Source organism: Anguilla rostrata, chromosome 9 (assembly GCF_018555375.3).
Source record: "Anguilla rostrata isolate EN2019 chromosome 9, ASM1855537v3, whole genome shotgun sequence".
In the NCBI taxonomy this organism is placed as follows: domain Eukaryota; kingdom Metazoa; phylum Chordata; class Actinopteri; order Anguilliformes; family Anguillidae; genus Anguilla; species Anguilla rostrata.
In genome coordinates, this window is record NC_057941.1 from 38,165,473 (window position 1) to 38,191,041 (window position 25,569).

Here is a 25,569-nt window from a genome sequence, read left to right on the forward strand (position 1 = left end):
ATACCTTCCATTCTCCCAGCACTCCTGCAACACTCCTTTTGAGGGGTGAGAATCATTGTGTCCCTGCAGCTTAGCCCAGTAATTTGCCATCAGTTGCATCCTTCTTAATTCTAAGAAGGATTTCTCCCATTTCTACCTCTAGGGCAGGTACAGGCGATGTTTTAAAAGCCCCACTGCACACTCTCAATGCTTGTGCCTGAATCACATCCAATTTCTTTATAAGAGACCTGGCTGCTGATCCATACGCTCCACTGTCGTAATCCAACACAGATCTTATCAAGGCCACATACATTCTTTTCAATGATGAACAATGTGCTCCCCATTCCCTACCAGACAAACATCTCATCACATTAATTACTTTTTTGCATTTTTCTTCTATTTTCCTTATATGGTCTACGCATGTTAATCGTGAATCACAAAGAACTCCCAAAATTATTTTCCTGGTGAAAAATACTGTTTGAGTTTTTTCTACTGAGAACCTACACCCTCAATCATAATCCCACTCCACCACCTCATCAATTGCTCCTTGTACTATCCTGATTGTATACTCCATGTTCCTTCCTCTCCTCCACAAGGCTCCATCATGCGAAAACAGTGACCTACCTATATCTACTGGTAGCTTTGAGAAGATGTCATTAATCATAATGATGAAAAGTAGTGGGCTTATCACACTGCCTTGAGGTGTGCCATTTTCAACCGTGTACTGATTCTTTCCATGCATTTGGTAATCTACCCTCCTCCCACACTCTGTTATAAAGGTGCAGCAACTTCGAGAATGCTCCTTCCCCAAGATGCTTTAGCATAACTTAGCATATTTGATCTTTCCCTGGAGAGGTTGGTCTTGATCTATTTATTGCTCTCACCATCTCTGCCAATGTAAATGGTACATCTGTTATATCATCTGTTTCTTCCCTCCTATCTAACACACCTGGATACTGACTCATTGTTCTTCCCCTTCTCCTTCTTTCTCTTTCTTTCAAATTTTCTGAACTTTGTATCTTTGTGAATGACTTGGCCATGATCTCTGCCTTATCCCTATTAGAGACTGTTGTTTCCTCCTCAGATGTCATAATTGGATATTCCCATTCCCTTCTGTCTCCTCCCATCCTCTTTATCATTCGCCATACCTCTCCCACAGGTGTTGTTCTTCCTATTTTGTTGCAATAATTTCTCCAACTTGCCCTCTTAGCTTGACATACTGTTCTTTTCACCACTGCCTGTGCCTTCTTATACTGAATCAAATACCGCATGTTATGGGTTCTTTTAACTTGTCTGAATGCTCTATTCCTGTTTCTTACAGCCTGATGACACTCTGTCCACCATGGTACCAATTTTTTATTCGTCCCTTAATCCCTTAATGTTGTGGTGAGGTTTGAGGGAGAAGGTGGAGTGAAGAAAACGGACCCGCTTAGACTCACATATTTAATCAGAGCACAAGTAGGTGAAGTCAAGTTTGCGAGAGTGCTAGGGGATGGTAACTTGCTAATTGGATGTAACTCTGAGAACCAAGTAGAAAAGGCGAGAAAGCTACTGTGTATAGGAAAAGTTAAAGTCGCAAAAACAGTGAAAGTTGGAGAGCAGAGTCTCAATGGGTGTAAGGGGGTGATAACAGGGATCCCCCTTGATTAAGATCAAGGGGATCAAGGTTATTGTCAAAGCAGCTGTGCATCACCTGGGTATAAGAGGGTTAAAATGGGAGGAAGTCAGGGAGGAGTTAAGTGTTCAGGCAAGTCAAGAAACACAATGTATTGGGTTATAGTAGTAGTAATGTTAATTCTCCAATGGAACGCAAGAAGCTTGATTGCTAATGGCCAGGATTTTAAAAAGTTAATTTATAGTCAGAAGGAAAAACCAGACCTGCTGTGTATCCAGGAGTCATGGTTAAAACCAAGTTTAGATTTTATAATAAATGGATACGGGGCAATCAGGCGGGACAGGAAGGATGGGGCAGGAGGGGGTTGTGTCACCTTTGTGAAGGAGGGCATTCCTTATAGAAATATTGATATTGGAAATGAGTTGGAGTGTGTGGTTATTGAAGTGTGGGCAAAAAGGAAGAACCTGGTGGTTATAAATTTCTATAATCCATGCAGGAAATTAGAACTCAGCAGACTGGAAGACATAGAAGGATTAAATAGAGGAAGCATTGTGTGGTGTGGAGACTTCAATGCACATAATACGTTATGGGAGTGATAAAACAGATTACAATGGGCAGGTAGTGGAAGAGTTGTTGGATGGAAAACACCTTGTCTGTATTAATGATGGCAGAAACACAAGGATAGATGTTGTGGCAAGTGAGTGCCACCCCTCCTGGTTAAAAACACACTCACGGGAGACAACCGTTTTCATAATTAACACTGCCGTGCTATTTTATTCAAACTCTCGTCTTTTTCAGACAATTCTTAAACTCAACACGGTTTCGTAGCCGTCTTGTCATCGGCGCTCCTTCTCTTCTCCGGCTTCCGGTCTCGCTTTTAAAAACCCCAGGCTCACTGTTGAAAGCAATCAGAGGCAATCAGCGCAATTAAACAATTGACAATTATCGGCGCTGATTACCTCCAGCTGACAGTTGTGACGAAGGATCCGAGAGCCGCTCCTCTCACACTCTCTCTCTCTGCAGCCGAAGCTCAAACCACGCCCACCCCACCACAGATGTGAACACTGGAAAGGAGTCTGTAGTAGATCTGACGTTAGTAACCAATACCTTAGCGCCAGTGTGCGAATGGGATGTGTATCAGGAAGGGACCATAGGTAGTGACCATTATCCAATATACAGTAAAATAAATATAGTAATGATACAGAATACAGAGAACACAGGTGGTAAATGGATTTTTGGAAAAGCTAACTGGGGAAATTTCATGACTGAAAGTGATAAACATCTACAGCAGATTAGCGACAATATGAGTATAGAAATGAGTAACTGCAAAATATTGCAGGGTATAATGGCAGCTGCAATAAGTTGTATTCCTAAAAGTACAGGTAGGACAAAGAGGAAATTAGTACCTTGGGGGGTTGATAAGTGCAAACAAACAGTAAAGAGTAGGAACAAGGCATTTAAACTGTTCAAAAGATCCCATAATTTTCAGCGTTTGGTCCAGTACAAAAAAGCACAGGCAATGGTTAAGAAAACGATAAAACAGTCAAAGAGGTCATATTGGAAGAAGTTCTGTGGGTCAATTGGGAACACCACTCAGATAGGAGAAGTTTGGGGAATGATAAAGAAAATGGGAGGAGATAGGAGGGAATGGAACTACCCTGTCCTGAGCACCGGAAATGAAGTGGCGATAACCAATAAAGAAAAGGCTGAATTACTTTTAAAACCTTTTGTTACAGTAAACAGTTCCTATAATCTGAATGAGGAAGAAAAGCAAGGCAGGGAAAAAACCAAAGCTGGAAACATGGATGCACTAAGGAGAAAGAATACCAGTGGAAATGAACTAGATGTCCCATTTACTGTTGGAGAGATGAAGAGGGCATTAGCCAAAACAGGAATGAGTCCACCGGGAAAAGATGGAATAAGCTATATAATGATTAAACATTTAAGTGAAGGAGGATTAAATAAATTGCTGATGTTATTCAGTAAAGTGTGGAAGGAGGGGCGAGTCCCTATGAGCTGGAAGGAAGCAATTATAATTCCAATCAGAAATCCTGGGAAAGATCCTAGTAAGCCAGGAAACTACAGACCCATTGCTTTAACGTCACATATATGTAAACTAATGGAACAGATGGTTAATGAGAGGTTCATGCACTTTCTGAAGAAAGGGGGACTGATGGCTGCATATCAGAGTGGATTTAGGAGAGGCAGGAACACAATGGATCCAGTTCTGTGTTTAGAGGATGAGATAAGAAAAGCCCAGGTGAATAAAGAGATTATGGCTGCAGAAATGGCTGTGGAAAAAGCTTATGATATGCTATGGAAAGAAGGGTTGTTAATCAAGCTTCATAAAATGGGAATTGAGGGAAACATCTTCAATTGGATTAGGGATTTTCTAAGTGATAGGTCAATTCAGGTCAAGATAGGGTCAGAGGTCTCAGGTAAGCATGTTGTAGAAAATGGTACTCCCCAGGGGAGTGTTGTAAGTCCTACTTTATTTTCAGTCATGATAAATGATAGATTTGAAAGTATACCGTTAGGCATGGGAAGGTCTCTGTTTGCAGATGATGGGGCTTTATGGAAGAGGGGAGGGAACCTAGAACATATAGTTAAGAAATTACAAGAAGGGATAAATCGAGTGGAAAGATGGGGAATAGAATGGGGTTTTAAATTCTCTGTGGAAAAAACAAAAATTATGTTCTTCACAAGTAAGAAAATCAGGGAAGCAAGGAATCTGAAGTTATACGGAAATAACCTAGAGAGAGTAGAATGCATTTGTTTCTTGGGAGTACATTTTGATCCCAGACTAACATGGAAAGAGCATATAAGAAGCATAGTGGAAAAAAGTAAGAAAGTTATTAATTTTATGAGATGTCTTGCTGGGCTGGAATGGAGAGCTGATATAGCATCATTGAAGTATATATATGTAGCGCTAATCCAGGCAAGAATTGATTATGGTAGTGTGGTGTATGGCTCAGCAGCCAAGACTGTGCTGTCAGACTTGGATGTTGTGCTCTGAGGATTTGCCTAGGGTCAGTAAAAACGGCGCCAGTGTGTGCACTGCAAGTTGAGGCAGGAGAAATGCCTCTCTGGATTCGTAGGAAACAGTTTATGGCCAATTACTGGATAAATCTAAGGGGACACACCGAAAGTCATCCAACTAAAGGCGCGTTTCCACCAAAAGTACCCGGAACCTTTAGTCCCAGGAACTACTTTTCAAGGAACTAAAAGGTTCCTTCAGCCCATTGTTGTCTGTGTTTCCACCGCGGTCTAAAGTCCCGCGAAGATTAGGCAAATTAGCCCACTGACGTATGAAAAAGCGACGTTGTCGTCGGTCCATCTGTCCTATGATTTCTTCTGTAACCCCATACTACCACCGAAGTAGCCTACATTACTTTCTAATAACCGGGACAGCCCGGAGGGGCTTATTCCACTTATATACAACGGGTTACCAACAATGACTATATATGGTTACTTTTGTATTTATTGATTTCTATTGATTTAATCACCTGGAATTGAAATATTCTTCTGCAGCCATATTTTAGGGCATATTTTACCGTTGTCAAGCAAACTGTCGTTGGTAGTTGAACTTGGACCGTTGTTATGCAACAAATAGGATATAACAGGCCAATAGTCAGATTGTAACTGTTTTATATATCCTCTCAGACATATTCATTATGTTTTTATGCGAACATTCACTTTCATGTCTTGACATCCGAGGCGACAGAATGCATTCACATTTTCAATATAACTGGCAACAACAGCAGAAAACATGCACACGTTGTAAACAATTTGCTGTTTGATTACTTTCTCATCATCAATTCCATATAGGCTAATCGCAAAATGACAAGAATAGAACGAAAACTCGGACTTGCATGAAAATTTAAATTAGCAGTGGTACAGCCACCGTTTGCTTTCCTTCGAAGTTACTGCTAGCGGAGTGCCCTCCAGATGCGAACCATGCACCATAAATTAGTCCATAGTCTTCCTGGTCTTTTTGTGGAATTGAAGAATGGCAGAGTAAAATTACGGCAGTCTGAAAAAGCAAAAGGGACGATTACTAGAATTAACCTGTTATTTTACCCTGACAAAAAGTGCGGAAGGTGATTTCCAGTTTGCTTTTACTGTATCACCAATGTGAATTACGCAGAACTACCGCATACCTCACATAACTGTATCAAACGTTTTGAGTCAATTACAACGGGCTAACAAAGAAAATCCGGAAGAAAATATTCAGCAACCGAATTAATCCGTTTGAATGTTTTGGTACTTAATATGCTGTCCCAGCACGAATGCTTAGCATTTTACGAACGAACGAATACTAAAGCAAGAAAAGAACAGAAGAGCACACGTTATAATTCCAAGACGTTGCCAGGCTATAACCAAAACTAGGCTACTGCGCCGCATAACATACAAGTTTGATTTGAAGTTATTATGAAAATAAATCGATTTGCGGCTGCATATTTTTAAACATGGCAGTTGAAATAAAACACTGCAAGTAGTCGACCAATCAGAAATTTTCAGCGGTTGCGCCCCACCCCAAAGGTTCCGGTACTTTTGGAAAGTACTACCCCCCGAGCAGGAACTTTTTTGGGGGTAAAATAAAGCCCCCGGAACTAAATTTAGACCCTAGTTCCTGCGGTCGAAACGCACTGAGTTCCTCAAAAGGTTCCTAGTTCCGGGGTAAAGTTCCTGCGCTGGAAACGCGGCTTAAGAGAGTATTGGAGGCTAGTTGGGAGAGGGAAAAATCACAAAAAACAAGCTTTGGATGGGTAGGCAAGGACGTTGCAGAACAAATGCAAATTCATGAAATTGAATTTTGTCCAACTGTGTTGTGGCCTGTGAGACCAGTCTGGATGTTGCAAAATGCTTATGTGGACGTGGAACTATTGAATATAAAGCACAGAAATAAAACAGCAGATTTAGTTCAGGAATATTACATGCATAGGGACAGGAAATACAATGACTATTTACAGAATTTTACAGATGGGTCAAAGGATCCAATAACAGAGGTGACAGGGGCTGCAGTGGTGATTCCCAGTCACCAGACTGGAATCAGTAAGAGAACGTCAGATTATTTGAGCATATATGCTGTTGAGCTAATTGCAGTTCTGTTAGGATTAGAGTGGGTGGAAGGAGTGACGGCAAATAATATACTCATCTGTAGTGACTCTCTATCAGCATTGTCAAGCATTAAAACAGGATCAGGAAGTAATCACCAAGACATATTATATGAACTGTTGTTTAATAATTCAAGGATAACTAATCAAGGGAAAAACATAAAGTTCATGTGGGTACCAGCACATTCAGGAATCCAGGGAAATGAAAAAGCAGATAAGTTGGCGATGGAGGCGGTCAGGAGAGAGTATGTGGACCTTAATGTTAAACTTTCAAAATCAGAGGGGAAAAGCATCGTTTGGAGGAGAGTAATCAAACAATGGCAACAACATTGGGATAGTGAAACAAAAGGAAGAGATTTATGTAAAATACAAAATAAAGTAGGAATGGTAAGAAACAGTGGAACCGATAGAAGAGAGCAAGTAATCATAAGTAGATTAAGAATTGGTCACAGCAACTTGAATAGCACACTATTCATTATAGGAAAACATCCAACTGGCTATTGCGATCAGTGCCAGGAATCAGAAACAGTGGAGCATGTCCTGATTGAATGCAGGAAGTATGAGCAAGAAACAAGGGTAATGTTTACAGGATTACAGAGACTAGGAGTGGAGTCAAGGCTTACAGATCTGCTTGAGTGTGGGGACACGGTGGAGGGAAAGAGGGTGATATTTAGTTTTTTGAGGGCAACTGGAATGAGTAACAGGATATAAGAGATCCAGACAGCAGTACATGGTTAGATCCAGAAGGAGGCGGTAATGCAACTAAAAAGGATGCCAACTGCCGTAAAACATCAAAGAAGAAGAAGTTTCGCTCCTCTTTTTTTCTTTCTTCTCCCTTCTCTTTTTCACATTGTTCCGCTCTCGCTTCCATTATCCTCTCCCTGGACTCGCCACCCATCTCCCGTCTCCCTCCCGCGTGAGTCCACACACCAGGAACAGTTTGCAAGGCCTGCAACGGAGCCAGGCCCGAATATCCTCGGTGGCTGCTGGCGGAACGAGGCGCTACGAAGCTCTATTTTTAGAGGTGGTTGAAGAACCAGGAGAGCCACGCACGACCGATGCATCCTGCAGAGCGAGTCCCAAGAAGCAAGCGGCTAGCGGAGGATCCGGTTGCGTGTTTTGGAAACATTTTAAACAACCAACTTAAAGCAAAGGACACTCAAGTAAGGCTGTAACTCTGGGCTTAGCACAATTAGCGACGGACCGAATTTAGCCATATTTATGATTAGATGTAAGTGGCCGTTATTGTGTTTTAATGATTAATGCAAACATTCCGCTTGTTCGGTTGGCTCTAAACCACCCACCGCGCTGCGTTAGTTTAATATATGTCATGCATAGAAATATGTCTATATTCAAAAACCCCTCCATTCATACTCCATCTTGTTCCTTTGTGCTCCGTGAACACGTGTCCGCTGTACCCAACCCCCACCTAGGAGAACATCCAACATTCCTCACTCACATACTCACACGCACACATACGCCACACACAACACCTACACACACATGCACTCATAGTTTGTTATACATCATCATAGAGAATTGTGCTTTGTGTTTAATAAACTCTATTACATTTACACGGTTGTCTGTATTTATATTACCTTGTGTTGAACTGAGTCAGCCGCTGCTAATTCGAAGAACTTAATGAATACCTTCACCCCCTTAGCTAAATCATTTATATTAATTTAGTATTAGCTTAATATTATGATTTGGTTAAGATTATGATTTTGCTTTCACCTACTTGAAGGCATACAAAAACCCTACGTGATGAACCAAAGATTTCTCATTTTGATTCATCAGTCTATAAGACCTTCTTACAGTCTTCAGCATTGCCGGTGCTTCATGGCCCAGGCAAGCCTCTTTTTCTTATTTAGCCATTTTAGCAATGGACTTCTTCTCTTCTGAGAACTGAGACTTGGTTACTTCAACCACTGTTAAGCTGTGCTTGAAGCTGTTGTCCTGTGAGTCACCTATCACGCAAGCTGTAGACTCGCTGAAATTTGTCTTCTGATTCTGTTGTGGATTTGGGTCTGCCGGACTTCTTCACCCTAGCAACCACCTAGAACACCCTAGCAACCGCCTAGAACTTGATAGCAACCACCTAGCAACACTCTAGCAACTACCTAGAACTCCATAGCAACCACCTAGCAACACCCTAGCAACCACCTAGAAAACCCTACCAACTGCCTAGAACTCCATAGCAACCTCCTAGCAACACCCTAGCAACCACCTAGAAAACCCTACCAACTGCCTAGAACTCCATAGCAACCTCCTAGCAACACCGTAGAAACCACCAAAATACCCTAGCAACCACCTAGATCTCCATAGCAACCACCTAGCAACACCTTAGCAACCACCTAGAACATCCTACCAACCGCCTAGAACTCCATGGCAACTTCCTAGCAACACCCTTTCAACAAACTAGGACACCCTAGCAACCACCTAGAACTCCATAGCAACACCCTAGCAACCACCGAAAACACCCTTGCAACTGCCTAGAACTCCATAGCAACCACCTAGAACACCCTAGCCACCGCTTAACCCTCTGGGGTCGAGAGCTCCGCCGGCGGAGCTCGACAAGATTAAATTAACTTTTGTTTCTATTTGGATGATTAACTTCACGTGCTGTTATCATACAGACGCAACAAAAACATTGACAGAAACCTTAGAACCTCGCGACTTTCCAATGCGCTCATTGGCAAATAATATAAATTGTTTTAAATGTTCCAAATTTGATTAATTAGATCATGTATGCTTCGCTAAACTTTACTCATTACTATGTGAATTTCGCTCAGCAGGAAGTCCGCCCAAATCGCATTCACATGTTAACAACATTATAATTACTCTCCATAGAAGGAGACTAAAGGAGGGGCGATGCGAGATCCATGTGAGAAATGCCAAGTCTGCGAAAGCGAGATAGAATGTCACAGAGTGTCGCCTAATTCACTTCTTTTGAGGTGAACATTTCGTTTAATTTTGGAAAATGGTCCGTCCGGAAGCCGACACTGATAAAGAGCGGTGTCATTTCGAACAGCGAACTGATCCAGCTGAGGATCAACTTCATGCGTAAGTATATTTCTTATGATCATATTGGTAAATATGTGTACTGTATTGCAACGTATCTGTGTGTTTGTAGGAATATTCAGCAATGTGCGCGTTTGTAAATTCCCACACTACGAATGATTCTAACCATTGCTTCTCAAAATTATAGGCTACCTCTCTGAGTCTGGTTGTGTTTGTTTGGTTCTTTGTTTGTATATGATGTCACATTTCATAAATTTTGTTTTCATTAGTTAGTGGTTTGTCCTTTTTTTGTAAAGCACATTTAATTTTCACCTGTTGAAGGAAATGTGCTATATAAATAAAGTTTGATTTGATTTCACATTTCCTAACAATTTTGTTTTTATTATATTTGCAGAGATGTTGATCAGGAAACACGGCCTAGTTCACCGCTAGCTAAGAGGCCAGGCAGACGTTGCAAGAGTACACCAGTCTCATCTCATCTTCCATGCAGTTTACTTCAATAAATGTTCTAAAATCAAAAGTTGTCTTTGTTTCTGTCTTCTAAATGGCTCACTGAGTCTTTGTCTTAGTGGTGGGGAGGCATGCGGCCAGGTGTGAATAGCCTACTTAGCTGGCAGGTATTCCTACCCAATGCATATTCATTACAGAAAGGCTATTTGCCCTCCCATTCTCACCTGGTGTAGTAAAAAAAGTAGTCACAACACTAACTTTTAGCAATTTATTTTATATTTCTCATTGGATTTGCTAAAATATTGTCATCTTTTGATACCCAAGACCTTGAAGAACACATTTCAGTGACCAAAAGTCTTATTCACAATTGTTTACTGTGTTTTATTAACATTCCTGTGCATGTTCAAAACTACTGTTTACAGTTTGTGTGTTTTTAGAGCAGTTTACAATCCACACATGCTGAAAACAAAGATATGAAACACTTTGGAATCCCTGTATGTAAAGTTGATGAAATTTACACAAATGTCAGAGCATCGCACAATCACCAGTGTGCCTCATTTTACCCTTAGACCCCAGAGAGTTAAAACTCCATAGCATGCACCTAGCAACACCCTAGCAACCGCCTAGAACTCCATAGCAACCACCTAACAACACTCTAACAACCACCTAGAACACCCTAGCAACCACCTAGAACTCCACAGCAACAGCCTAGCAACCGCCTAGAACTCCATAGCAACCACCTAGCAACACCCTAGCAACTGCCTAGAACTCCATAGCATGCACCTAGCAACACCCTAGCAACTGCCTAGTACTCCATAGCAACCACCTAGAACACCCTAGCCACCGCTTAGAACTCCATAGCAACCACCTAGCAACACCCTAGCAACAACCTAGAACTCCATAGCAACCACCTATAACACCCTAGAAACCATCTTCAACTCCATAGCAACCACCTAGCAACACGCTAGCAGCCACCTAGAACACTCTAGAAACTGCCTAGGACTCCATAGCAACAATCTAGCAACACCCTAGCAACCACCTAGAATACCCTAGCAACCACCTAGCAACACCCTAGAGACCGCCTGGAACACCCTGGCAACAGCCTAGAAAACCAAATCAACTACCTAGCAACATTCTAGCAACCCCCTAGAACTCCATAGCAACCACCGAGCAACACCCCAGCAACCGCTTAGAACATCATATCAACTACCTAGCAACACCCTAGCAACCACCTAAAACACCCTAGCAATCACTTGCAACAATGTAGCGACTACCTAGCAACACACTAGCAACCATTTAGAACACCCTAGCACCCAAGAAATCAGGGAAATTCATTCTCTTTTTCCATATTCCAAATTGGTATTTTTGGATATCCTCGCTCACCGAATCTGGAGAGGAAAACCGCTGCTCGTGAATACCGCCTTGACAGAACCAGACGTTGGCTAAATGAGGTCATGTTTGGCTTCATGTCAGACACTTTGCATTGGCGGCAACCACACTTCACAATTTCTGCAGGAATTGTCTAGTTTTATTTATTATTCAATATTGTAATATAACCAATGTCCATTATTGTAAGATTCTATAATGATGTATTCCGGTAGGTATTGTAATGCACATTGACTGTCTAAAAAAAAAAAAAAACCGACTGCTCGACTCAAAGAATCTCAGTCAACTGAGAGGTCTCTCACAGATGATTCAAATCGTCAACTTTCAGGGGACAGCCCTACAAAAACCCACACAAAAATGAATGAGTGAGAACTAAATCCGTGGATGGGATGGGGAGTAGTTGAGGCTTTCACACAATTATTTTTCATTATTACTACATTTGCCTTTAGCTGATATAGATGTTGTGTATATGTGTGTATTTGCAGGCAGGAGTTTTGCTCTGAGCTGAGTCCTGAACTGACAAGGGAGATTTATCTACAGGACATTCACTGTGTGGGGTCATTATGCAAGCTCTACTTCAGGGAACTTCCAAATCCCCTTCTAACCTTTGAACTCTACAAGAAATTTATGGTGAGTATGTGCATATCATATCATTACATTACATTTATTTGGCAGATGCTTTTATCCAAAGCAATGTACAATAAATGCATACCGAAGGTTATTGGACTGAGTACAAATACAGGTCCGATAAGGTATAATACTCATTATGTAACAGTTAATCATAGCCATGAACATGTTAAGTCCAGTTCACACTGTAAGCATAGGCTAGGTCAGAGATCAATCAAACTATGAGACAAGACAGCAAGTGACAAAATCAAGATAACAATACAAGTGCAGCATAAGTGCTGGATGGAGGTACATGCATAACATGGAAGTGCTACAGAAACAAAATAGAAGGATACAAGGGATGTATTGGGGGTTCCCTGCAGAGTAGTGGTAGTTACTCTAGGTACAGTCTGAAGAGATTAGTCTTCAGACTATGGTGGAAGGTGGACAATGACTGAGTGGTTCATAGAGGAACATGGTAGGGATGAGTGAGAACCAGACACCTGGGTGACAAATTGCCCTGCTGCAGCAGATTGGAGTGGTCGAGCTGGCATGTTGGATTGAATCATGTCCTGTAGGTAGGTGGGGGCTGTCCTGTTGGCTGCAGTGTAGGCCAAGGTCAGGAATTTGAACCTGATACTGATACTAGTAGCTAATGGAGTGACTTTTTCAGCAAGGGGGTGATGTGAGAGAACTTAGTAAGGTTCAAGACAAGTCAGGCAGCATTCTAAATCATCTGTTGAGGCTGTATGGCACAGGCTGGCAGGCTTGCAAGGTGGGAACTGCAGTCATCTAGGACCACTCCCAGGTTTTCTGCAGAATGAGAGGCAGTCACTGTGGTGCCATCGATAGTGATTGAGAGCTCCCATAGTAGGGAGGTCTTGTAGGGGATGAACAGCAGCTCGGTCTTGTTGAGGTTGAGCTTCAGGTGGTATTCTTTGTGGGCCTGAAACATTTGCGATGATGTAATCGGCAGGAAGAAGAACAAGGAAAAAAAAAAAATCCCCATAAGTTTGGGGATTTATTGTGTGGATATATTTGTTTGTGAATTCTGTCTGTTGACATGAGTCTATGGTAATTGTGGTTATTTTTGTGGGAAACCTTGAAAAGTACTGAACTCTTGGTGCTGTATAGGTATGGGGCATGGCGCATCAGCAAGCCATAACTTGGCAGGATGGCATACTTGTCATCCCAATGTTGGCTTTGCTCAGGTGGTAAGAGCGATTGGTTCGATCCCCCGCCCTGGGTGTGTCGAAGTGTCCCTGAGCAAGACACCTAACCCCTAATTGCTCCCAACGAGCTGACTGGTACCTTGCATGGCAGCCTTTCACCGATGTTGTGTGAGTGTGTGGGTGTGTGTATGAATGGGTGAATGAGAGGCATCAATTGTAAAGCGCTTTGGATAAAAGCGCTATATAAAATGCAGTCCATTTACCATGATGGAAAAGCAGATAAGCTGTCCCAATTCTCTTCACGCCTGCTCGTTCTGTCCTTTCCTCCATACTTCCAGGTAGGAGACCAGTGGTAGTGGGGGGAGTGGAGGAAAGGAGGTGAGGAGTGAAAAGTTATGGGACTTTGAGGGAGACAGAACATTTGATCACCATCTGAAGCAACAGGACGACATGCAATTCAAATTGAAATTTTTAGGCCATTTGTGAAGAATTTAATATTAGTTGTACAGAGATTATTTTATGTTCCTTTTTGGCTCTGCATGTAGAGCAAAATATTTTGGTATTTGTGTTCATACATTTAGGTTAATATAGCCTATTTTTATATCTTTACATTGTCTTCTGAAAGATTCGCAACTATTAAAACTAGCATTTCTTTAATCTACAGAGTTTAATAGATTATTATACACATAGTCAATTTTACATTAGTCAACTTAGAACTTTGCTGGTATTCTAATCTAGATCAAAGGTTTGATAGTGGAACAGTTTGACAGCTTAGGAGTTCAGTTCTGTTTCGATTTTAATTTAATTACAATTAGCCATATCTTTTATTGTTTTTTAAATCAAAGACATTACCAAGATGAACATTTCCAAGTCTCACTTTATCAACACTTAGGGGTCATTCTGAGGGTGATTTTCACAACAATTTTCTCTTTTCTCCACCCCACCCACCCCCCTCATTTCGATAGGGGGAAATTTTCACATTTTTTGGTAGGCAGAGCAAACTGTTGGATCAATCACATGAAATTTAAGAAATGTATTAATTTACGAGTATTAATCTCATCGAAAGATGAACGTTCAACTAAATTAAACAAGGAATGTTACTGACATGGACAGGTTACAGTCATAACAGAAATTAATGAAATAAAATACAAAACCACAAAGTTTGTGTTCGCCTTCATAGAGTCTCTGCGCTTGGAAACAGTTATGCTGCTTGGACCCCGGGATTGCTGTTTGCAGCTATATCTCGGGATCCAAGCAGCAAAGGCCTTGAAAGACACTCAAATTTCATTGTGAGTGGTATGAATTATAACAAAGCTGGCCACTACAAGCTACTACACGATGCTGACATTGGCCAGGGTATGCTAAAACACTCCTATACAAACAGCATTGCCTGTTATTTAGCCCCCAATACATACATTTTGAGCATTAGTAGCAAGGCTAACAGTTGTCTCTTGCAACCAATGTGAATATGATAATATCAAAAATATTACACAATATGAAGGATTGACATGTTACAAGTAGTAATACGTATATTTATCCTGGCTAGACTTCATACTTGCTTCTCTTCTGACCCACTCCCCAAAGAATTTGCTTTAGCCATGCTGATGAGTAAGCAAAATTTGGAAAATGTTCAAAAACTTAAAAAAATAATTACTCCTCAACAATTGCTTGTATATTACTGCAAGCTTCTATATTTCTGAATGTTGTGGTTTACAGCACAACGCTGTGATGAAGCAACAGTTCAAGCTGTTGTGCATGGCTTGAAGAATCAAAATTCTTTTAATGAGACAAGCAATACACATAGAGCAGCTTGTACTGCCCTATACTGGATAAAAGAGTTATAAATCAAACTAACAGACTGAGCAGAGTTACACCAGTATAAATTGTGAGTGGGGTTTGAATGTGCCCAATTTAATTACCTACCCCCACTTTCTATTTGCTTGTTGATTTCTGAAATGGATTGTTCACAAAAGTGAATGACCATTGAATCTTAAAAGGGGCATCTTTACATGTAAAACCAATGGTAAAATAGTATATGTATTCCATATTTAGTTGCATATGTAGTAGAATGACATGGTATGATTCCACAAAAATTTCTCGTTTATTTCAGTATTCAGTGAGCACCGTTTTTCGCCACAGTATTGGCATACCTTTTGGAAATTGTTGAGTTTATCTTGTTGCTATGCCAGGATACAAATTATTGGTATTGAAATTGGCATTTACCCCAGTGTGTCATGTTTGGGGGGTATAGTTGCAGACGACACGTAGATGACATATGTGACAGTGGTGGCTTTAGGAACTCAGATTTTGGAATAGTTGTTGTGTATTGTCCGCTAATAAACCTAAAGTGTTTGTTGTTTCCATTCAGTTTGGTTGCAGGACTGCTGAATGTCTGAATTGAGAAATCTCAGGACACCAGTGTCCTGGCCACTAGGACTAAGAGGTCGACCGATAGATCAGATTAGCAGTCAATATGTTCATGTCATACCATATCAGAATCGGGTACTATGTGCTCCAGTATGGCTTTTTTTAAAGTTAAGGTTGTGCACTCCTGCCGCTCCCTCTGGCATCAATATTATGCTTATTTTCTCTCCCCACAATGACCCCAGTCCATTTGACCTGGAACATTTGCTTGTTTCTACCTCAAGACTATGCTGTTAGCTTGTACCTGAAGATCACTGCTTGCTAGGTTGCAGGTGGAACATGTACCTACAAAAAAGAAAAACAATGTTGAACTTGCTGTAATTTCTTTACCACTTTAATGCAGTTTGATAATTAAAGGCACATTTTACAAATGTTCTAGTCAAATAAGACCTTACAATGTTCCCATTAGTGGCACATGGGTTGACGTTACAGAGCCTCAGTCTGTACATCACTAGCTATGTCATGGGCTAGCACGACCCTTGTTATTATTAGTCACCTAAGGTTGGCTCATGTTAAGCTGGGCTGACGTCATACGAGTATCATTGGAAGTTGATAATATTGGGATGGCAGGTAAGCCTTGCGGGGCGGCATGCCCCATACCTATACAGCACCAAGAGTTTGGCACTTTTCAGGGTTTCCCACAGAAATAACTAAAATGAACACAGATTCTCAGCCCTTAAAAAACATTAATCTCTGTATCTTCTAACCCCATGTGGTAGCAGTTAAAGACACTGCACCTGGTGAAACTTTAGCGCTTAGTTTTATCATTTCTTGGAAAATATTATTTTTGAGAACTTCTCAGCATGGCTATTTTTGCTGATATACTGTTTTCTGGACTGTCAGAACAGGAGAACGGTAGTATTGATTTTCTGTCTCTGTCTCTATCTACTGAACACAGATAAGATTTCATTGTCCATATGTAAGTGTTACTGCTCAAAATATTTAGGTTTATATACATATTATATACAAAAATTTTTTAATTGTGCTACAGCACCACTTCAAAATTTCAATATTCAAATCATTATTGCAGATGTTCGCATACACCAGATTTGGTATGGATGATATCTGAATAGGGTTTGCAGTTCATGACAAAGCATATGTTGCTATTATACATTTTGGCTGAAACACAATGATTTCTCTGATCGAAATTAGTTCAAATACAGACTGAATTCTGTCTCTGTGAGTCCCCCTCCCCTCCGCCACATTGACACTCTGATGGGAGCTGTAATGGTGCATGTCCACTGCAGCGTCAAACATTGCGTGTCGATGCGTCGCTTCACGTCGCCTGGCTGCTTGGGGGCGTGTCAAAAAAAATATGTGGTGGGCGCTGGTGGGTGTTACGAAATCCTGCTGAAAATGTGTTCCCGTTCATGCAACATGTATAAATATAGGAGCATCACAATATACTTTGTCTAATAAGCTTGCAAAGGAGTGGAATAACCAGAATAAAATTAACATTACTCTCCAAGTATAACTGACTTAATTTTTTTAAATTAAGTTTTTGGGTTAGGGCTAGCGGAGTTAGTGCCAAGTTAACAAGCTAGCTATCTATCGTATAGCAAACCAGATAATTCGCCGCTGATTTTAAATCCAGATAACATCACAATATATCGTAAACCCGCAATGGACCGCAACAAGAAGCTAGTAATAGCTGCTCTATACCTTGTATAACACCGGGATTGCAGATACAGAAATGATCAGTTTTTCCTCCATCCTCAAAATGCGCGGAACTTTTTTTTACCGAACAAGATTTTGGCTAGCCGGCTGAAGAAACAGCAGCACAGCCTTTCACCTGATTGGCTCAATGGAACACGCTCGACGGATTCATTTGCATAAAGTTGAGCTCTGCTCTGCGCTGCTACCTGTCGCTTCAGCGCGCCGCTACCAGAGTGCATTGCCGGGCAGATTGACGGTTGTCCCATAGGAAATGAATGGGAGGCGTCAAATCACGTTGCTTTCGACGCTGCAGTGGACATGCACCGTAAGGAGGCCATAAAACCCCCCTACTTCCCCCACCTCCCACACACACAGCTGCATTGTGCAGTTCCTGAGCCTTAACATACAGAAATTTAGGCACCCCTGGTCAAAATACCTTTTACAATTAATATCTAAGGAAAGAGACACTAACCTGATCTCTAAATGGTGCAAAGTTAAACGTGACACATTTCTTCTTTCTTTTAAAGCAAGATAACTTTTTATTTTAATTTTTTACAGTTTAAAAATAATTTTAAAAAAGGAAAAAGGCCCTGTGCAAAAATTTGGGAATGCTGTTAGTTATGTAACCCCCCTTCACTGAGTGTAACCCCCTTTATTATTTTATTTACCGTGGGATGAGTATATTGCAATATCCATTACCATAGTAAGCACGGTACCTTTTTTGGCACAGTTAGTTTAATTGGGGAACAAATATATCGAGGAACCAAATTGCCATGTACCACACGTGATGGGGGGGATGGGAATTGGGGCTGCGTCCGAATAGTCTAAAAAATTACGTCCTATGTCTTTTCCTAACCACTTTTCCTTGACCTCGATGGAAAACGTCATGAGGTCAAGGAAAGATGTGAAGGAGGATTCATAAGGCAACCACGGTGCTAAGAGAATCCGTTTCTCTTTCTGGACAACCTGGTGAAAAATATTACTCCATTACCAAGGTTACCGAATGGTGCGTCGTTTTAAATGTTGCTGCTGCAAGGAATTGTGGGACGGCATTATCTCCTTTCCTTTCGTAAAAGATGGCCCAGTGTGCCCTATGCTAAAGGAGATAAGAAAGGAAGCATTGAAGCACCTTTCCTTAGCATTTAGAGAATTCAACCAGCTCTTATCATGGCTGCCATTTCACTCAGTTAGGAACCTTCCTAAGCAAAAAAGACGATACATCAGACCGGCACATCCTGAAACTTTACCAGTTGCAACAGGTCCCCGCCCCTTTTGGAGGAAAACAAATGACACTTGCCATAGACTTCAATGTAAAATAGCAGTACAAACAAAAGCAAAAGAAAACAACCAGAACTAAATTAGTTTATAAATGACCCAAAGACACTATGTCGAGTAAATATATGTCCACTCTGCCTGCCATAGAACGCGAAAGATACATCGAAAAAATTAATTTGATCCGTCTTCAGTCATGCCCCTTCAGTCTCCCAGCATCAAGCTGGTGCAATAACCCCACTCAATGGCCAGAGGTGTCCTACCTGGACATCTACCTTATCGAGTCTCCAGGTAAGCAAAGTACCAGTGAAATATTTTACTTTTCAGTCCTGCTCTACAAATAGTATGCTAGCTAGCAATAGCACTGTGCTCTCACAAGTGACCTAGCTATAGCTTATACATTAGCCCGGTCCGTCTAGCCTGAGCCCCAACCGGTAACTGTTAGTAGCCTACAAAGAACGCGGGCCCCACTACAACCTACTCTTGACTTTATATAATGTAGCTTACAGGAGGCTATGAATTTTTATACAATTAGCTACCTTGATTCTGCAAAGTGGATGAGCGCACACAGGCTCCCTGCCACTGTCCTGCCCTTGCAATATATGCTGTGGCTGACAAGCATCTATGCTACTAACATTAGGCTACAGCTGTTAATATTAAATTCATGGAAGTAAAAATGGTTTGTCTTTGCGCCCCTAAGATAAGCTAAGCTAAGCTTACAGGGTCAAGTGACACAGGTTACTCGTTTTCGCACACTGGCAAATGAGCAGTGCAGCGGCCAACACACAAGCAAATAGAACAGGATAGCATGCCCTACCTTAGGGGCCAAAGGACCTCTCATTAATGCGCTCTTCTCTGCCTTTTTGTCAATAATTCCATCCCAACTGTGTCCAAAGCCATTAGAACATCCCTTTTATTTTCATCAATGCCCGCTTTCTCTTTCTGATTTTGTTAAACTCTTTACCTCACGCACACATCCACTATGGGAGGGGCCACTCCTCACCTTACACCTTGCTCCAGCTAGCCCCAACATCATAGTGACCATTTCCTCAGTAAAACATATGAATACATGTCTGACTACAGCCTATGCTGGGAACTTCCAATTTTTTAAAATGACATGTATCACAGCTTTTGAAGGCTAAAACGCATGTCCTATTGGATTGGAGCCTGGTGAGAGGATGCAGCACAGTGCAAAGTTTTTCTATAATAAAGCAATCAGTTAAATTATGGGCTGTATTAGTTAACATCATGCCAGACAATGTTTAAATAGGGCCTGGGTTTAAATTTTTTTTTTTAAACCTGTCGTTTAAGTCTATGCAACATGCACATTTCACAGTTCTATTTTTCTTTGTACTCACCTTGCCTTTAGTGTCCTGGAGTATTCAATATGAATCTCAAAGCAGTCAATGATTGATGTAAGATGACAAAATTTTGCTTTCATCTCTGGCGGTACAGTAGTTGAGATACATTCCCTGTCAGACCAGTGGATGAGGAAGGTAATCTTGGCATACATCATGTTTAGCCACCTTGTGAACATGTCCTGTACAGTAGAGTGTCCCATTTTCAGAACTTGGCACAAGAGGGCCAGGGATGGATTCTGGCGCAGTTTCAGTAAGGTCAGCAAAAGCTGGTCTTGAGTGATTTGAACACCCTCCTTGGGTTAATGTACTGGACAAGATACTTGTACAAGCACGAAAAAACTGCCTAGCTGAGCCCAGTCATGGCTTTGCATGCAGTATCATCCCCTTTTACTGCATTGGCACTCAGGCACTCTCTTGCCCATCCTTTGCAGCATCTCCCTCTCCTTTTGCTTCATTTCTCTTTTGTCTTAGATTATCCATTGCAGCAATCATCTGAGCCCTCTCACTCTCTGCCAAGGGTCTTTGGAAAACAACTGCGTTGTCTTCAACATTACATTGGGCATCGACGTCAGATCAGTCAGACAAAGCAGAAGCACTTGGCTTACGAAGAGGACCTTCAGACAAAGCAGAATCACTTGGCTCACAAACAGGACCTTGAAACAAAGCAGGGGCACTTGACTCACAAACGGAAGTTCCTCCATCCTCATTTGATTGCTTGCGGAGTTTCGTACTCTTTCTGGTTGTTAGCACTACATGGGATGCTCGCTTTCTGGCACTGTGAAAGTGGCTGAGTTTTCTTTGAACGGAAAGGGTCTGTCTTCAGTGGGGAAAAATGGTGGGCACGTAATCAGGATGAAGCCTGTCATTTCTTTGGAACCCTGAAATCATGATACATCAAAGTTAGTTAAGGTTAGCATTAACGTGTTAGCCTAACGTAGCGATGGGCTTTCAGTTATCTAAACACAGGGATAGTATTTATAGCTAGCTATCTGGCCATAGCATATAACTGTTAATCAGACATTGCGTTAGCTAAGTTAGCTCTTACCTGATATGAAATGTTCTCCACACACATAAGTGTGTGGAGATGCAGGGTCCCATAGGTTCCCATTGTCTTCCCTTCGTATGGCTTGGAGCAATAAAGCTCTTCTATCGGGATGTTTTTTAGGACATGGCAGGGGAAAAAATCAAATTTAGATTTATTGTTAGGGCAACCAACTACACAGCAACTCTTCAGCATAGAGTTATGTTTCAACTTTCTCTGTTTAGCTGTTGGTGTCTACGCGGGACCCGGTATTGTTTCCCCCAAAAGGGGCGTGGCAATGAGAGAGGCTACTCTGCTTGATGTATTGCCGGTCTGATGTATTCGGACGCAGCCTGGGTTTTATATTAATCATGCAACGGAAGTTAGTCGAGTTTGGGATTGTGAATCATAGACATGTATATATGTCTATGTTGTGAATGGTATGGGACAGACGTATGCTCCGGAGAGGTGGCAACCATGAGCTCCCACGTTGTTAACAGCGGACTGCTGCAACAAGTGTTTATTATTTCAGTTTATTCAGATATTTAATGATATTATCATCCCCAAGTGTGAAGAAAAACCTTCAGAACACACAAAGGAGAGGAAAAAGATCGCTGGATAGGCTTGAACTGAACAAAGTGTTCTAGACGCGGTTTTGTGAGCTAACATTTCATTTGAGCAGTGTGAAAAGTGTTTAGCTACATTCCGGGACTGGGAAATGTCATAGCTAGTGTGTATAACTGCATTTATACTTTTCGAACTTGATTTCTACAAACGCTAACGTTGTTCAGCGTCATTCATTGACCGAGAGGAAATCGTCAGCGATTCAAGGAGTTCATCACAAGACGTGGACCTTGTGTATGTTTCCCAAGGATACCGGGTCGTGCGTAACTTCCTAAAGGAGAGTCGAGACGTTAACTTTGTTTCTGGAAAAGAAAAGAGATTTGTCTCAATTACTGGTGTTGTGCTGGACTCTACTAAAATACTCAATGGAGACACAGTTGATTTTTTTTACCGGTAACGGGAGTGAATGCACTGTGCTGGCGACTCATCAGTTTTAGCACTGGTGCCAGTAACAATTAGTTTCAGCTACATCCTACAATTGGGTCACGTGTTGTTCAACTCTGGTCTGTTAGAGGCTGGATACTGTCCGGGACTGATATTGTTAACATTCTTTTTGCGAATGTAAAGTGTTATTGTACATAATTGAAGTTAAGAACGTGTGCATATTACGTTAAATAAGATGCTGTTTTTCCTGCAGGTAAACTATGTGATTACATGGTAATTTTCATTTTAAAGGTACAGACGAAGGTGTATCTAATTTCATTGTGGTTAAATGCAAAGTGTTGATTTGTAAATGAGTAACTTGTAAATCTAACAAAGCCATTTAATAATTCCAACTGATTGGGTATGTCAAGGTAAACCAATTTACTTTTATACTATTTTTATTTTACAATAATTTCTTGAGTAATAAATCCCGTAGAATTTATCACTTCATACTTGGGTTGTATGGCCTGATTTGTTTGAAATGTAACAAGTGTTATGATATATATATATATTTTCTAATAAGGTAGTTCACTGGGTTTGATCTCTTAGCAGAGCCTTATTAGATGGAGGCACCACGCTATTATCTTGTTGGTTACAGTTGTTTATACAGAGAACATTAGGTAATCATCCCTGTGCAGTCCTAGTTCACCACTATTCCTATCTAAAGCGATCACTCGCACATTAATCTAAACATCATCATCATCGTCATCAGAGATATATCTGATCTGTCGCCGGGCTGTCAATATTCCAATGGGAGCATCAGAATACTCACAAATGAGCGGAACAACACATCAAATATATCCATGACCACAGCAAGTAAGCGTAACAGTTACTATGGTTTACTCTCGTAATTATCTGACTCCAAATGAAATTAGAATTTAAAATTTGGTTTTAACTATACGTGGAGCTTGGAGTGGTTACACTCAACTCTGTCTTGTGCCATCGTTCTTCAATATATGCTCCCGGGATTAGCAATATTGCTAAATCTCATTTCGGTGAAGCCTACAGAGGGTAGAAGGCTGACCACCATAATACATGCATTCATTTTTGCGTAGACAGTTATGAGCCCAGGACAGTGCGCATTTATCGGGCTCCTTAAGGCGAATTTGACAAGAACCAACATATAACGCCCAAGGGTCCTCTTAAGCCAAAAACTCCAGAACCAATACAACACCAATCCCGTTAGCGGGCACTTGAGGACCTCACTAAAGACTTTCGCTGTACTAGACCCCTGATCAGTGGGTCTTAGTCAGAATTGTCCCCTTGAGTATTTAGTCAGAATTTCGGCTGAAAAGAATATAAAATGGATTAGAGTCATGAAGACCATGCAAGTTAAAAATAAGAAGAATTTATTAACAGGCAGGTAGTTCATTAGCTTAGAATTCACAATCAGTTATAAAATACGAAACTTCTAGAACATATATACAGAGTAAAAAGTTCTTACCCAGCCTGTTCAGCTACACATGGAACACAGAGTATGCGCAGCGTAGGAAGTCGATTACAATCTTCCCCGACAGGATTGTCTCCCTTCCTTTTAAGCCAAATCACGCGTTTGCTCCAGGCGGCATTGCCATAAATTAACCTGGACGAATGGTAAAATCTGGAATTTAGGCCCCCACCGTTTGGAGGCTGTTGTAAAAACAATTAGTGGGGGGGATGGGAAAAAGAAATGATTACCAGAGAGGACATTCCATTGTGATAGTTTTTCCCTGAGTTTCTGAAACTATGCTTTATTAAATTTTATTTGGTATGAAACATTTCATTCAATTTCTGAATACGTCCACACCAAACATGTTAAAGGGATGTAATATTATGGTGCAGTTGTCATGAAAATACCCTTTTGTTGAACCATTTTACATGCAATCCATGTTATTACTACATAAGGTATAATACAGCAATATAATGAAAACATGTGCACGGTTTATAAGGTTTTACGGGGTTTGTCAATATTATAAACAGACGGTTTAGAGTCCAGATCCAGGAAAGAAATAAAAAGTGTAATGACAGAGGGGCCCACATAAGGGTACTGTCAAGAGTAGTTGCCCCACCATTTTGCCAGAGACCTGATGATCTTTTCACCCTTAATGGCCCCAAAACACACACACCCACAACCACAGACAAAGAGACTAGTTCCCCTTATCTCAGTCTTGTCCAGATGGCAACATTCCAGAGAGCCAAAGGCCTGCTCACACAACCATAGACAAATAGTCCACTTCCCCTTATCTCAGTCTTGTCCAGATGGCAACATTCCAGAGAGCCAACGGCATGCTCATCCAGAGGGAGTCCGAGTAACCTATTGTTTTATCACAAGGCTCTCGGGTCCTTTGAAGTATAGGATGAGTCCCAGCCCCCAGGCTCGTTCAAATGTCAGCCTTTTCTGGGTCCCAGTTTGACTCCCCTCTACAATGCTTAACAGTTGGCAAAGTGTTCTTCTCTACAAATGCTTCAACCTTTTTTCTCCAAACCTACCTTCTTTGATTGTGGTCAAAAAGTTCAATTTTAGTTTTGTCAGTCCAAAGCACATTCTTCCAAAAGGTGCTTCTCAAGGTTTTCTTTTGCATACTTCAGACGCTTAATTTTGTGTTGAGGTCGTAAGGAAGGCTTCTTTCTAGCAACTCTGCCATGTAGGTCTTTGTTGTTTAAAGTATGTTGTATTGTTGTCCTGTGAACAGCTATATCTGTGTGAGTTATTTTTTTGCAGCTCTTTTGCAGTGATGTGCGGGTTGTGCTGAGCATTTCCAACCTGGTTTCAGGCCATTCTATCTGAAATTTTTCTTGGTCTTCCAGGCCTTGCCTTGACTTCAACTGTTCCATTTTATGATGTTTCTAACAGTAGAAATAGGTAGTTTTAAACAATAGCCGCGTTTCCACCGCAGGAACTTTACCCCGGAACTAGGAAGTTCCGGGGACTTTATTTTACCCCCAAAAAAGTTCCTGCTCGGGGGGTAGTACTTTCCAAAAGTACTGGAACCTTTGGGGTGGGGCGCAAGCGCTGAAAATTTCTGATTGGTTGACTACTTGCAATGTTTTATTCTAACCACCATTTTTAAAAATCTGCAGCTGCAAACCAATTTATTTTCATAATAACTTGAAATCAAACTTGTATGTTATGCGGCGCAGTAGCCTACTTTTGGTTATAGCTTGCCAACGTCTTGGAATTATAACATGTGCTCTTCTGTTCTTTTCTTGCTTTTGTATTCGTTTTATAAAATGCTAAGCATTCATGCTGGGACAGCATATTACGTACCAAAACATTCAAACGGATTAATTCGGTTGCTGAATATTTTCTTCCGGATTTTCTTTGTTAGCCCGTTGTAATATAGACTCAAAATGTTTGATACAGTTATGTGAGGTATGCGGTAGGTCTGCGTAATTTACATTGGTGATACAGTAAAAGCAAACTGGAAATCACCTTCCGCACTTTTTGTCAGGGTAAAATAAC

At 41.1% G+C, this 25,569-nt stretch overlaps 1 protein-coding gene across 4 annotated transcripts in view; it reads left to right on the plus strand.

Annotated features, from left to right (window-relative positions):
• arhgap31 (Rho GTPase activating protein 31) overlaps window positions 1–25,569 on the plus strand; it is a 217,053-nt gene that overhangs the window by 42,289 nt on the left and 149,195 nt on the right. For all 4 annotated transcript variants that reach the window (XM_064352060.1, XM_064352057.1, XM_064352058.1 and 1 more), the window contains one exon: window positions 12,054–12,198. In XM_064352060.1, the coding sequence (XP_064208130.1) occupies window positions 12,054–12,198 (145 nt within the window). The remainder of the gene's footprint in view (window positions 1–12,053; window positions 12,199–25,569) is intronic.